The sequence below is a fragment of the Merops nubicus genome, unplaced genomic scaffold, assembly GCF_000691845.1.
Source record: "Merops nubicus isolate BGI_N331 unplaced genomic scaffold, ASM69184v1 scaffold6812, whole genome shotgun sequence".
NCBI classification, from domain to species: Eukaryota; Metazoa; Chordata; class Aves; order Coraciiformes; family Meropidae; genus Merops; species Merops nubicus.
This window is the reverse complement of record NW_008595514.1, coordinates 1,014-15,541: the sequence shown is the minus strand read 5'-3', so window position 1 is coordinate 15,541 and position 14,528 is coordinate 1,014. Positions and strand designations below refer to the sequence as shown.

Here is a 14,528-nt window from a genome sequence, read left to right as displayed (position 1 = left end):
CCCGGGCGGGGAGCGGGCACGGAGCCGAGACTCGTAACGCGGCGGAGGCGTTCGGTTCGTCCCCGATACCCTCGAGGCGGTAACTGGCCCCTGGGCCTCACCGGTGGTCCTGGAGAGCTGACTCGGGGCTTAGGAACAGGCCCCGGTCCCTCCCCGCGTCCTGGGGCTTTCCTGGGGACAGACTCTGGTCCCCACCGTGCCCCGGGGGAAGATGGAGCCTCACACCTCGCCCAGCCTGGAGCTGTGAACCTCTGTACCACCCTCCGGGGGCTCGTTTTCCATCTGCTGTCACTGTTTGGGAGCAGAGCTCCTTGGGGCACGGCTCTAATCCTGCCCTTGGCATCGCTGGGAGGTGCTGGGGAAGGAGGAGGGGAACAGGCACCTCCATCAACGCTGAGTTCAGGTGATTCTGCTGCTCCCCACCCTTTTGGCTGCTCTGACTCTGTAAAGGTTAAACCTGGGGTGCTGTGTAGCCTTTGATCTAAGGAGCAACACGCTCCTGTTAGATAGACTGGCACCGTTTCAACAAGTCCTTCCTCTTCCTTTGGAGTGAGGATCACTGCCTGCCAGGCTTTTGCTCATCCTTCTTCTGGAGCTTGTCTGATGTCTTCCAAAGATGGCCCCACTATTTGGGTGCTTTCCAACCCTCACCCCAAAAGCCCTGACTCCACAGCAGCGGGCAGGAGGGCGAGTCTCTCCTGTGGCTCTCACACTTGTTCTCACCCTGAAACCTCCCCAAATTCCAGTCGTTTCCCAAAGGGGAAGATCAAGTGGGAGCTTGTCTTGGACCTCCACACAGCTCTGCTTATGGGAGGGGGGTATTTTGGTGAGGAAAGCTAAGGGGGGGCCATGCAGTTTATCCAGGGAGTTGTAGGTGATTTGTTATTTTTCAGTTCATTTGGTCCATGCTCCTAAAGGAAACGAGGCTGTTGTGATTAAGTCATGTGTGCATCTGAACTGCTCTTGAACCTGCTGCCTGATTAAACCCAAATTTGTCAGAGCAGGAACCCTCTCAGAGGCAGTTGAGTCACGGTATGTTTGGGGAAAACAAACGACTGCTTATAGCAAAGGGAGCCTGTAAACAGGCAGAAGGTGAGGGAGGAAAGCACGGGGAGGGAAAGTCAACCTTCAAGCAACAAAAATTTGTCCCAGAGGACTTCTCAACAGCTACCTCGGGGGAAGGTTGTGGTTGAGGTTTCGTGCTGGAGCTCATCTGTGGGAGAAGAGGAGGCAGCAGGTAGTCAGGGTGTGCTCAGGCACATGGATTCATCAAGGGCTGCCTGTGCTCTTGAAATGTCTCCACTCTTTTTGGGGGGGGCTAAGCTGAAAGAGCTCAGCCAGCAAACGCTCCCGAGCCGGAAGAAAAACATCTTAGCTCTTGAGGAGTTGGAAGTTTCCATCTGAAAAGCCTGTGCCTTTGCATCTGTGTGCAGATTTATCCTCTAGAACATTCCTCACTGGAGGGCTGATGAACGCCAAGGGAGATCTTGGCTAATTCCTGTTTCCTTTGTTCAGGGATATCATGTCCATTTACAAGGAGCCGCCCCCGGGAATGTTTGTTGTGCCTGATCCCCACGACATGACCAAGGTAAGAGGAGCTTTGGAGCTCGTTCAACTTTCCACTTCTCTGGAGGGTTGCTGTTGATGGGGTTTGCCCAAAGGGGAATATTCCCTAATATTTTTGGGAGAAGTCAGGGGGAGTTTTGCAAGAGCACAAGGAGGCTCTGGTTTTCTTGGTGGCATTGAGATGGGCTGTGTTTAAAATGGGAGGAACTCCCAAGGAAACTGCCTCTGTGGAGAGGTGCCAGCACAGGGATCAGATTTAGGAGCTCCCACAGATAAAAACCAGCTCTGCTTTAGTGGCCTTGTCAACCAGTGGGGTGCTGATCCAGCTCTTTTCACCCTCCTGATGCTTGGAAACCATCAGTAAAGCAGCTCAAAGAAGAAAGAGCTCCATGGAGAGCTGTTGGCCATGGGGAGCTTCTCAGAGAGGCTGGAAATGAAATGCAGGGACACAGGCATGGCCACGGCCTCCTCTGCCCTGGCTCTTCCCTTCCAGATTTTCCAGGAGTGGGAATTTCTGATGGTCAGAGAGGAGGCAGGGAGCTGGGAGGTTGCTCAGACAGTTTTGCCTGGCTGGTGCTGCCCTTTCCCCAGCCAGTGGCACCTGGGCTGGTTGTGCTGTGTCCCCCATGGGCATATTTGGGGGGGTTACTTTGGTTTTAACTCTGCTGCACACTTCTCCCACCCACCCCCTGACAAACGTAGCATCCCCCAAATTTCTCCCCATGTAACCACCTGCCTGATTGAGGGCCCCTGGGGTGTTTTGGAGGGGGCACAAAGGGAAAGGTCTGCCCAGGCAGCTCCCACCCGGGGCATTTGTGTGGCTGCAAGAGCCAAAATGTCCTTCCAGGGAAACGTGGGTGTGTGGAACAGCAGCCTTGGGGCAGTTCCCTGAAATCCTGGGGAGGTGAGAGGATCATTAAAGGAGCCTGCTTGGATGGCTTCCCTCAGAGCCCAAAGGGAGCAGATTTCCTGGTATGCAGTTGGGATCTTGGAGGGTAATTAGCAGGGAGAGAAGAGGGTCTTAATTTGAGATCCTGGCAGAGGAAACACAGCGATCGCTTTCAGTAACACCCCATCAGCGTGAGACCCTAAAACTGAGGAGTGCTCTACTTCTGGCAGAAATTCTGGGGTTTATTTATATTTTCATTCTAAAATTAGCTATTTTCCCCTCCTCCCTTCCTCTTTAAACCCCCCCCTCCTATTTCAGAAGCCTGGCTCACCAGCCTGGTTGGGACCGCGCAGAGCCGTGCTGGCGACGGCTGCCTCCTGCCCAACCTCCTGCCAAAAACCCCACTTTGGAGGGGAGAGGAGCGTGCAGGGCTGGCTCTGCTAGCCACGGGAGGGTCGGGGGAGGCCTGAGCACGGGCTCGGGCAAGAAGCCACCTCCACACTGGTGCCCAGGTGGAGCTTTCTTGCCCTTTGGTGGAGGACGGCGACGGCGCTGCGCGGTTTTGAAGTGGTGCGCAAGACGGGCTTTTGTTTTCCAGATTCATGCATTGATCACAGGCCCATTTGACACGCCTTATGAAGGGGGTTTCTTCTTGTTCCTGTTTCGCTGTCCTCCAGATTATCCCATCCACCCACCAAGGGTCAAACTGATGACAACGGGAAATAACACAGTGAGGTTTAACCCCAACTTCTACCGCAATGGGAAAGTCTGCCTGAGTATTCTAGGGTAAGAGGAGACTTTGGCTGTTTTGCTGGGAAGTCAGGAGGTGGCTGTGGGCTGTGTTCTGCCCCAGGAGGTGGCTGCGGGCTCTGTTCTGCCCCAGGAGGTGGCTGAGGGCTGTGTTCTGCCCTGTGCATCCTTCTCAGTGCTGCGTGCCCTGACCTTGCCCCCGGGGCGCGCTTGGATGCACCTTTACGCTTCCACGTGTGGAATCAGGGTGGGAAAGCAGCACAGATTCCCCTCCCGAAATCGTGAGGCTAACCTGGCTTTGAAAAGCACCCAGGAAAGGGGCAGGGGAAGCAGAAAGCTGAGTGGGTGCTGCTGCTTTTCTCCTACTTCCCCTGGCAAAGCCTCCGAGCGAGCGCCGCGTCCCTTCCGCTCCTGCGCTCTGCAGCCTGATCCTTGAGGTCTGGATGGAGGGGGTTGTGGGTTTTAATTTCCTCTCTCTGAGGGTTAAAGAAATAAATAAAATGAAAAAGCTGCTGAGAACTTCCTTGAGAGCTGTTTGGCTGCTCTGGGTTTCCACCTACACGTCGTACATGGGGCTGAGTGGTGGGTGTCGTCATTTCCAAGCACTGCTCCAGTGCTGCCTGTTCAGGCAGGCTCCACAGCTGCAAATGTTCTTCACCTGCTTCATTCTCAACATTTGAAAGGTTTTCTAAATGTGGAAGTGTTTTAAAAGCTGTGATGTTGGGCACAATGAGGATAAGAAGGACATTGAGGGGTTGGAGCAGGTCCAGAGAAGAGCAGTGGGGAACATGGCTTGTGAGGAGCAGTTGAGGGACCTGGGGGGGTTTAGTCTGGAGAAGAGGAGGCTCAGGGGAAACCTTCTGGCTCTCTACAACTCCCTGAAAGGAGGCTGGAGTGAGGTGGGGGTTGATCTCTTCTCCCAAGTAACCAGTGATAAGATGAGAGGCAATGGGCTGAAGTTGCACCAGGGGAGGTTTGTTTGGATAGGAGAGAATTTCCCTCCTGGCAGAGTGGTGAGGCCTTGGCCCAGGCTGCCCAGGGAGGTGGGGGAGTCCCCAGCCCTGGAGGGGTTCAAAAAACATGTAGTTGTGGTGCTTTGGGACATGGTTTAAGGGTCATGGTAGTGCTGAGTTGACAGTTGGACGTGAAGATCTTAGAGATCTTTTCCACCCTTCCTGATTCTGGGACTCTCACAGCTCTGTGGTGTGATATTCCCACCCCACGTGAGGCAGTTCCAGCTGACAGTGAAGAAAGGCTTCTGCTGAGCTTCTGACTGGTGCAACTGGGCTGTTAGGACCTGTAGTGGCAGCCAGGTGAGGAAGGAGTGGTGGCAGCTTGAGACATTGGAGGGATTTGATCAACCAACAACAGGGCCCAGGGCTGGCAGAGAGATGCCTGATGCTGGGAAACACCTTCCTCAGTGCAGGAGTCTTCCTCATCCAGTGAGCTGGATGCCAACCCCTGCAGAGCTCTGAGATGTGTAGGACCTGGGTGTGTCTTGGGGGGGGGTCTGACCAGCAGCTCCCACACAAGCTGCTTGGTGCAGTTGTAACCCTACCATAGAAGTTTCAATTATTGAAGAGAGAACCAAGATCTTCAGCCTTAGCAGGGATGGGAGGCACAGAGGGAGCTGCCAGAGGAAGGCTTTAGGAAGAGTGTATGTGGGTCAGCACATCCTTGCTCAGCTCTCAGGGAGACAGGGCTGTATCTGGAACTAGGATATTGAGGGCAAGCAGCAGGGCAGCTCTTTGCCTCTGCTGGTTCTGCAGGAAGGTGTTTGCTGCCCTGTGTGTGTGTGTGGAACAGGCACCTCCTTCCCAGAGCAGGGCATCACTGGTGCTTTGGATGGCAGCCCCTGTGCACTGTGGTCTTGTTGGAGCCTTGAAAAATCAGATTCTGCTTCTCAGGAGTTGTTGGGTTTGTTTTATGGTAGTGCTGGGAGTTTGTGTTGCCCCAGGCTGCTGTGCCTTAGCTTTAAAGGGTAAAATCCCCCAAAATTGCTTTTCCTTAACTCAGGTGTGTGGTAGCAGTGGAGGGAGGTTTCCCAGCCTCTCATCTTTTTGCTTAGTTGAGAGAATGAGCTGCTTGGACCCTGAAACTTCCTCAGTGTCCAGTGCTTTCTGTAGCTGCAGCAGAGGTTTCTGTTCCTGTGAGGTACTGGAGTGCTTTGCCAAGCTTTCTGCTCTTTGCTGGCTGGAGGGTGGTGCTCCCTGAGCCCATCCCACCTTGTTAATTGATGTTTTCTCTGTTCTGCTGCCTCAGCACTTGGACCGGGCCTGCGTGGAGCCCAGCACAGAGTATCTCTTCAGTCCTCATCTCCATCCAGTCCCTCATGACTGAGAACCCCTATCACAACGAACCTGGCTTTGAGCAGGTGAGAGTTTGAGGTGGATCCTCTCTGGTTCTGGAGCTTTTTGTCTCTTCCCTCCGGGTGCCAAATCCCCTTCTGGAAATGGGGACAAAAGTAGGTTATGTCCCTTGGCTCTTGGCCAGTATGCTCTGCCTCTAGTCAGAGCTTGAGGGGGAGTTCCAAACAGCTCTGAACTGGAGCCTGCCTGGCTCTGGTGTGTGTGTAAGGTACCAGAGGAGCACGAGGCATTCCAGAACTGGCCAGGGAGGCGGGTGGGCTGGTTGCTGCTCTGCTGCACAGCTCCCGAAATGGCTTCCTGGAGACATCCTCTCCCACAGGAACTGAACAGCCCAGCTTTTCGTGGTCTCCAGGTTTCTGTGCTATCCCTCGACCTGTCTCAGAGGCTCTGGAGACCTGGGAAATCTTGCCAGCTTTTCATTGGCAGCATAAATTAGCTCAGTGTCCACAGCACAGGCAGAGCCACGGCGGGTTCAGGCGCCGGCGGAACTCATCGGGCCCGGGAGGGAGAAGCAAAGAGCTGTCACAGTCTCATGGACTCACTGGCCCAAATTCTGCTTCCAGGAGAGGCACCCCGGGGACAGCAAGAACTACAACGAGTGCATTCGACACGAGACCATCCGAGTGGCAGTGTGTGACATGCTGGAAGGAAAGTGTCCCTGCCCCGAGCCGCTGCGGTACGGGGGAGCAGAAAAAAGGGGCTGTGGGGAGGGGAGGATGAAGTTCTCTGGGAAACCCTGAGAGTTGTTTTGAGGAAGGGGAAGTCTGAGTCAAGCTGTGCCCTAACCCTCTGCCTTGAGCTTGAGAATAAAAGTGCCTTGTCTTATGGAGGGGGAAAACACATCTCAGAGGAGAGGGAGGGAGCACAGCTGCTGGGGAAGCACGTGCAGAACCTCTTCAGCTGCACTGATGCTGCACTTGGTTTTGCCCCATGTCCTGCCTCGCTGTACCAGTGGCTGAGCTGACTGGGAACTGGAGTTCAGAGGGCTGGGCTGAGCCTGTGTGATGGGGCTGTTGTGACACTGTCAGGTTTTGTTCATTTTTTTTTGTTCATTCTTTGCATTCAGGGGCGTCATGGAAAAATCCTTCATGGAATACTATGACTTCTATGAAGGGGTGTGTAAAGAGAGGCTTTATCTCCAAGGACAGACAATGCAGGTGAGTGGCAGACAGTTTTCTCATAGATAACACACTGCCTTAGATAAGGATTAGTGCCAAACAACCATGGGCAGCACCTAGAGGAACGTGGGGGTGGATCTGGATCTTTTCTGTGAACAGAATGTTCCAGCTTGGAATCATGAAATGGAGACCTGAGTCCTCCCAGTGATAAAAAACTGCCTTCCCCCCGTTCAGAGGACACACAGAGTGTTTTCAAGGCTGTTAGATTTTAGAGTGCTGGACCTAAGACACAATCCAGGCAAGCAGATACTTCCTTCAGCAGTGGGACCAGCACAGTTTGCCTCCACCTGGACTTGGCATGAAGCAGGGAGGGCACGTGCAGGTTATCCAGTGGTGGTGGCAGCTGAACTCCATTGGGTCACTGCTAAAGTTTCTCTGTTCCTGAGGTTCCTTTGCCTGTAGAATAGGAACTTTGATGCTCCTTGTTCTGTCAGACGTGGCAGGAAGTGGCTGACTGAGTCAAAAGAAACTGGGGGAGGAAGGGGTGCAGGAAGGGTGACAAGGAGCAGACACATCTAGACAGGTTGAATCCAGGAGCTTGTTTCTGCAGCAAAGCAGACTTTACAGAATAGATTACCAAGCTATTTGCATATGAACAGATGTGTCTTCCTCCCATCAGCCATCTCTTGTCTGACTCATTGAGAAATTCCACTGCTAAGGAAAGATGGAGGTGGTTGATTTAATGATCTTGTGCCTCTGAGTCCTTTTTTCCTGTCAGTGCAGTCACTGGCTGTGTAATTCATAAATTGAAAGCACTCCCAAAGCAGCAGAGTTTGTTTGGAGTGAAGAATTCCCCTAAGGAGGGTCTGTGCCTGACTTGGAGCAGCAGAGAGTGTCTCTGACTTGGTTGCATCTCAGCTGTGGGCCTTGATTTACAATGAGAGTAGTGATGGTTTTGTTTGGGCAGGGTCTGCAGCATGAATATATCAACTGTGGTCAAGTCTTTGGCCTCTAGGTTTTAGAGACTTTCATTTCTAATGTTTTCTCTGCCTCCCTGGTATCATCCTGAGACAAAATCCTTGAAATAATTTACTTCCCCAAAGCTGTAGTAGAAACCCAACCCACGTCTGCTTGGCCTTTCATCTGGTTTTGAAGTTTGTTTGGGTTTGCAAGGTTTCCCAAAAGAGACTCCCAACACAAATGATGATCAGTCTTCAACCTTTGCCACTGTGGGGGGAGGTTAAGGGCCCTCTCCATCATAAGATGGGATTTAACCCTTAAGTCTTGGACCATTTTTTGGCCAATTTCTACACAGCTCTTCTTTCTGCCTTTGCCTGAGGGACCTGGGGGTGTTTAGTCTGGAGAAGAGGAGGCTCAGAGGGGACCTGAGCTCTCTACAACTCCCGGACAGGAGCCTGGAGTGAGGTGGGGTTGATCTCTTCTCTCAAGGAACCACTGACAGGTTGAGAGGCAATGGGCTGAGGTTGCCCCAGGGGAGGTTTAGGTTGGATATGAGGAAGAATTTCTCTCCTGGCAGAGTGGTGAGGAGTGGCCCAGGCTGCCCATGGAGTCCTCATCCCTGGAGGGGATCAAAAAACCACGCAGACACTTGGGGACAGGGATGAATGGTCATGGCAGTGCTGGGTGATGGTGGCACTCCACGGTCTTAGAGATCTTTTCCACCCTTCATGGTCCTGTGATTCTCTTCCTCTTGCTGGAAGGCTGACGGTCTATATTAACAATTTTTTTCTGTGGTTTTCTTGCAGGATCCTTTTGGTGAAAAACGAGGCCACTTTGACTACCAGTCCCTCTTGGTGCGTTTGCAGGGGATTCGGCAGAAGGTGCAGGAGAAACACCAGCAGGAGAACCCCGAAATAGACTCTGAGAGCAGCTCCTCCGAGACGGAGACAGACACTCAAGGTTGCTCTAAAGCTTAGGAGTTGCCTTCACAGTGGCGAGGCCAAGCCGTGGGGGATTTTCTATCTTCACACTCTAGAGTTTCCCCCCCCCTGACAGACTCGACAACCAAAACCAGTGCCAGAGTGGAGTAAACTGGGATTCTCTCCTGTCTCCTTGTGCTGCTCTGGTGGATAGCGCTGAACGAGACGACTTCATGCTAGACAAAGCCAAGCTTGTGACAGGCTCCTCTTAAAAGGTACTTAACTCTGCTAGGAAGCCAGAGCATGTGGCATCAGGTTATATTATTTTTTTTTTTTGGAAACACCTACACTGGTTGGTTTTTTTTTGGGTTTGGTGGTTATTTTTTTTCCTCCTTTTCTCTCCACTTCATTAAAGAATGAGCTCTAGACTGCGAACCCTCGTCACAGCTTTTCTGTTCCTAGACAGTGAGCCCTTCCCTGGGGCCACACTGACCATGGAGCTGGAGCTGGGGGAGCAGGTTGAGGAGTCCAGGCTATGACAGGGCCCAGAGACCTTTTTTTTGTGTGGGTTGGGAGAGGTGGAGCCTCTCTGCTCGGTGGTGCCCATCTGCCTGGTGTCTTTCTTCTAGACAGACCAAAGATAAAAGAGCAGTGGTGGAATCTGGGCTCCTTTCTGAAAGCTTTACTCGAGCCCTGGCTGACTCGATCCACTGAGATTTCAGGTGCAAAGGGGTGGATGAAAAGTGGAAACTGCAAGAAAATCCCTGAACTGAGTGCAGGGTGTGTTCATCCTGGTGTTTTGGGGAAGGGAGGGTGAGAAAATTTTCGGTTGGAGACGGGGAGAGCACTTAAAAATAAATCTACTTTGTGTATTATCTTTTTTTTTAAGGTGTTGATTTGAATTTAGCATTCTAGACATACTTTATTCTGGCTGCTCTGGACAGAGCTGTTTTGTTTCCTTCACTGAAATACTCCTTGCTTTCCACCTCTCTCCTCAGTGTAAGTTTATTTTCCTCCCTCTTTCCTCCTGTCACCTCGTTCCTCGCTGCCACCTTGATCCACCAGATTGCAACACTAGAATAAGGGGCAGTTCCAGCTAAGGGAGCCCCTGGTTTTGGGTGGAATTCTCCAGAGGTGTATGCTGACAAATCCCTTTGCCAAACTTAGCTGAGCACAAGCTAACCAGAGCGGCGTCAAGTTGAACACTTCAGAGCTCCAGCTGGTTTTGAACAGCAGCTTTTTGTGGTGAGCACAGCCTGTCCTCTCCAAGAGGTGTCTGCTGGCTGCCAGGGCCACCACAGCAACGATGGATTTGCTGTACCTTGGGTGGAGGAGAAACACCCCAACTCCTCCAGGTACCCGAGCCTGGGGAGGATCGATTGGAGCAGTATAAAGTTTTGTTGATAAAGAGATTAATCTACTTTTTCTATTTTTTTTTTTTTTTAATGGGAGCTTTGATAAAAAGCTGAGCACAAAGTTGCACATTATCCCAGGCCCTCTCCCAGCTTCCTTCAAACACCTTCCCACCAGCTGGGCCCCGTTTCAGACTCCTGGTGGTGGTGGGAGAACTTCCAACAGCATCAGCTTTGTTCAGGGAGCAGGGCAGAGAGCTCCTGGCTGTGCTGCTGGGCCAGGCAGTGCCCCACACGTCACGGGATTATTTCCAGTCTCTATCACTCTTATCTAGAGAGATCTCAGTGATTTTCAGCTTCTGTTAACTCTCAAACTCAGAATTCTGCACACTGCTGCTTAAGCAGCTCTGAGAAGCTGAAAAGTGGAAACATTTCTGAATGAAGGTGTCACAAACAACTTGGAAACCTGATTTTTTATTTCTAGTTAGCAAACAAACTGCCCTGGGTCTGTCATTGGCTTGATTTAGACTTAAATCCTGTCTTCCCTTGAGGGAAAACTGAACTTAGGACTTGCTCAACACATACACCTGGAAGTGAGGCCTCGGGGAGGCAGCGAGGTCTCTGGAGGAGCTGTGAGCTGTGTGAGCTGTGAGCTGCCTCCTGCCTCCCATTGTAAATGTCACGTTGTTTGTCACCCTTCAGTAGCGTTGTGGGTAGAGCTGTGACTTCAGCTGCCTTCCCAAGGCAGAGCTGGTTCTGAAACCTGTTTGTGTGATGCATGTGGCGTTGCCATCCACCGATAACGACGAGACAAGAAAATGCCTTATTGTGGACACTCTTCACCTAACTAGCATGTGGCTGTAAAAGAGAAGTATTAGTTTTCTAGCTCTCTGATGTCATCTGTCCAACCATTTCTGAATGTTTCCATTTCAAAGTGACAATCCTCAAATGACTGCTCTAGGCAGAGATGTTTTAGCGACAGATTTTTAGACCTAATTTGAGTTGAAAAAATATATGCACAAGAGTCACTCTAAGATACCTTGTTTATATACTATTGTACATAAGATTTCTTTCTTTTTCTTTTTTTTTTTTTGTGCAATAAAGTTTGTTTTGGCAGAATCTAGACTGTTGGGAGTCCTTAGTGGAACAACATTTCATTCCCAGAGCAGAGGGGACCACGGAGCAGTTTCCTGGTGGCTCTGGGATTCTTTAGCCAGGGTCACCCTTGCACCCACTGAGAATGGTTTCCAGAGCAGCTTAGCTAATTTTCCTCTTGCTGTGACAAAGTAATTAGTTGTCTGTAATGGTTAAGTGGCGTTTCCACCCCCAACAGAGGAGAAAATTCAAAGATAAGGAAGTAAGAATTAGTCCTGTTAAACTTTTCAAGCTTGAGGCTTTTTATAAAACTTTTATTTCAAGTCCACTGTCCCTGTGTTTCAGGTGATATGCAAATAACCTCACGAGGAGGATTATATACAGGCACAGAGCACGTAGCAGTCAAGGTATTGCCTCCTTGACTTCCTCTGGAGAGATTTCCTGAGAGTACAGCTCTGTAAAGAGAGCAGGCAGCCAGTACTGAGGTTCTCCTGCTGCCTGTGTATCCAGCCAGGCCATTCCTTCCTTCAGCAAGTGTTCCTGCACATTTCGAGTGGAAACTGTGAGTGAAACTTAACTGAGGTGGCTGAGAAGCCACTCACAACAGAACACAACATTCACCCCACGTTTATTCTAGGCTAAGGGGGCTGCTGTAACACTTGGGTTACAATCATTTTTACTTGACTTTGAGAAATACAGTTCAGACAACCAGCCATGCCCACCCTGCCTGGTCATGTCTGACAAGATTGGAGTTCTAACAGAGCTTGGCAAAGCCACAGGACTATCTGCAGCTTCTCCATTCCTAGATCTACATTCACCCTGCCTTTGATCCACCAGCCAGTGCAGGATCCCCAGCACGTGCCCTGATCACACAGCCCCAGCAAAGCGTCTGCTGCAGGAGCAGTCACTTGACCCTGTCACTGAACTCTGCTGTGCACAAGAGACCTTCACACTCACCAGCACTTGCTTTGCACGTTCTGTCTCCCACTTGAGGCTGGACCTGATCTCGCTGACTGTTACGTAGCCCTTTTTCTGAAATGAGAGGGGAAAAACACCACCTGCTTCAGTCAAGGCTTAAGTCTGTGGGTTAGAAGAGTGTGGATGGTTTTGCTCGTGGCTCTGGTCTAATCCCAGCTCCCTGTCATGGAAACAAAGAGGTGCTTTCAAGGGGGTTGTGTTTTCAAACCTCCTGGCTCCATACCTCTGCCAGCTGCAGGACAACTGTGTGATCCATGTTCAGCTCAGCTGGGACCGACTGGATCAGGTACGTTCCTCCAACTGGGATGATCCCAAAGCCATTCCCCAAAACCTTCAGCTTCTTGATTGCACGAAGAAGATCGTCCCTGCGGAGCAGAGGTCAGGGCAAGGCTTTAAAGTCAGAGCCTCTCTCAAGCTGCACGCTACCTCCTGTGAATGAAGAAGACTTGAGGTGCAGGAGCTATCAGCAAAATCAGCTCCTTGGAGCCTGCTGCAGCTTCAGGTCATCACCCAACTCAAAATAATGCTTATAAAGCAATTTAAATGAGTTTGTGTGTCTGTGCAGACTTGTGTCAGAGGTGCACTTGAGCTGCAAGGGCTACACTTTTTAAGATTCAGCCCCAATTAGTGATCGTGGTGGGTTGTGTCTTAAAATCTGCTTCTGTAATGACACGTGTAGGTCCCTCCCTCACAGCTCAGGAGACCACAGCAACTTCAGCAGACCGTGGCAGTAGGAGAGCTGGATTTCCAGGGGACTGTCTCCTTTATGCCTTAGGGGCTCCAGAGAAAGCTCACTGCTGCTTTCTGAGAGGGTTAAGTCATTAATTGTGGATCGTACACAAGTGGCCCCATCACTACAAGTTAAATTGGAGTCCAGTTGAGATCAGTCACCCCCTTTTCTTCCCCAAACTCCCCTCAATTCCCATCCCTGTAACGTACAGACACTCACTGGCTGACATCCTGAGCAAACTTCCCCCTTCCCTTCAGCACTTGCTGATGAAGTTCCTCCAGTGTTATCAGGCCTAGGAGGCAACAGAAGGGGACAGGAAAGTGTTACTGCAGAGCAAACAACTGCAGAGACAGCAGTGAAGGCTCCTTTGTGCATTTGCTGCTGGGGCTGCCCCTCCCTCCCATTCTCCAAGGGGCTGTTCCTTGTTCCCAGGATCCAGCCTTGGGTGAGAGGAGCCTCTCAGTCACTCCTGCTCCCAGAAGGAACGTGCAGCCCTCAGCTGTTGCCCTCCCCCACAAATGCATCACACTGGAGTCTCAGCTGGCTGGGCTGTAGCCCATTCCTGGTCTCAGATTGCCCTTTTGGACTGAAGAGCATCTGTCTTTTCATTAGGCACTTAGCACTGGTATTCCAGCTCCTCAGGATACTGCTGTGATCCTCCAGAGCCAATCTTACTCTGGCTCGAAGGAGGAACTTGGGGGTTTTGTGCTCCAAGATTGTCCCTGATCCCTGCTCCTTCCCCACAATACTCCAAGTTACAGTTTTGTTACCTAAACGAGGCAGAGTTGATTGATTTTGTGAAATCTAGTGAGGAACACGACACTGAGCCACACAAGTCTCTTCCCAGAGGGAAAAGGAGGAGCTTTATCTCCTAGAAACCAGGCACGGTGGGATCCTCACCTCCATTCCTGTGTTTCAGAGCCAAGCAAACCTCAACGATCTGCACACCCAGCTCATAGTAGAAGTCTCCAACTCCCAACATCTCTGACCAGAATCCTTTACCAGCTGCAAAAGGAGAAAGGGGAAAGGGATAGGACTGAAGCTGGCAGAGATATCCCTCCAAAGTGGTTACTGGTGCCAAGCAGGCTGCTCACAAACCTCACTGTGAGGACCTGGATTGGGTTACAGAGTCTCCATTTAGGTTACTCTTCCCCCACCTCCCTTTTTAACTAAATAACACCCAACTGTCCATTACACCAGTTCACAAAACCCAAGGATCATCTCTCCTGAGGGAACTTGGAGCTCTTTAGAGCAGTGGGTGAACCCTCAGGAGTTCCCCCCAGTCCCTGCTCCTCACATGCCAAAGGATCCACTCCGATGGTCGCACACATATCCTGGAACTGCACCCGGAATTCGGGGTTTTTACGGATCTCCTGCTTGTGTTTGCTGGCAAATTCTTCCAAGTTGGTCTTAAACATGTCCAGCTGCTTCGACATCTGCAAGAGAATTGCAGAGAAGTGTTTCTGTCTTTATTGAATGCACTTTTTGCAGAAACACAGCTCCCTAAAGGGCACAAAGTGAGCAGGGAACGCTCAGGTCTCTGCCCTGCCTGGCCCCAGTGGGCTTAAAGGAAGGAAATGATAAAAATTGCTCGATGAAATCACAATTCCCCACGCTCTTAACACTGAATTCAAGCCAGTATCAGAGCACCGTGGAGGTAAGACAAGGCAAAGGGTTGTTCTGAGCCAGCAGGCAGGCTCAGAAGGGGGCACGGTGCTCACAACCAGGGCTCTCCCCACAGCCAGGGAGGGGGGGGCTCCCACCCGGGCCAGCTGGTATTCGGCACGGGCCGCGCCTAGCC

General features: G+C 51.3%; 2 protein-coding genes across 2 annotated transcripts in view; one reads left to right on the top strand and one right to left on the bottom strand.

Annotated features, from left to right (window-relative positions):
• The first annotated feature begins 1,519 nt into the window (after positions 1 to 1,519).
• Positions 1,520 to 8,746, top strand: UBE2Z (ubiquitin-conjugating enzyme E2Z). Its single transcript, XM_008936064.1, has 6 exons — positions 1,520 to 1,588; positions 3,054 to 3,241; positions 5,468 to 5,579; positions 6,138 to 6,250; positions 6,641 to 6,731; positions 8,459 to 8,746. Exons 1-6 carry the CDS (start codon positions 1,523 to 1,525, stop codon positions 8,627 to 8,629), a joined length of 741 nt encoding a protein of 246 aa, XP_008934312.1. The 5' UTR covers positions 1,520 to 1,522; the 3' UTR covers positions 8,630 to 8,746.
• Positions 8,747 to 11,327: 2,581 nt separating this feature from the next.
• SNF8 (SNF8, ESCRT-II complex subunit) overlaps positions 11,328 to 14,528 on the bottom strand; it is a 3,722-nt gene continuing 521 nt past the window's right edge. Inside the window, exons 2-7 of the mRNA XM_008936063.1 lie at positions 14,025 to 14,163; positions 13,628 to 13,732; positions 12,947 to 13,019; positions 12,221 to 12,362; positions 11,977 to 12,051; positions 11,328 to 11,559 (exon numbers count right to left, since the gene is read on the bottom strand). Of these exons, the coding sequence (XP_008934311.1) occupies positions 11,422 to 11,559; positions 11,977 to 12,051; positions 12,221 to 12,362; positions 12,947 to 13,019; positions 13,628 to 13,732; positions 14,025 to 14,163 (672 nt within the window). The 3' untranslated portion in view covers positions 11,328 to 11,421. The remainder of the gene's footprint in view (positions 11,560 to 11,976; positions 12,052 to 12,220; positions 12,363 to 12,946; positions 13,020 to 13,627; positions 13,733 to 14,024; positions 14,164 to 14,528) is intronic.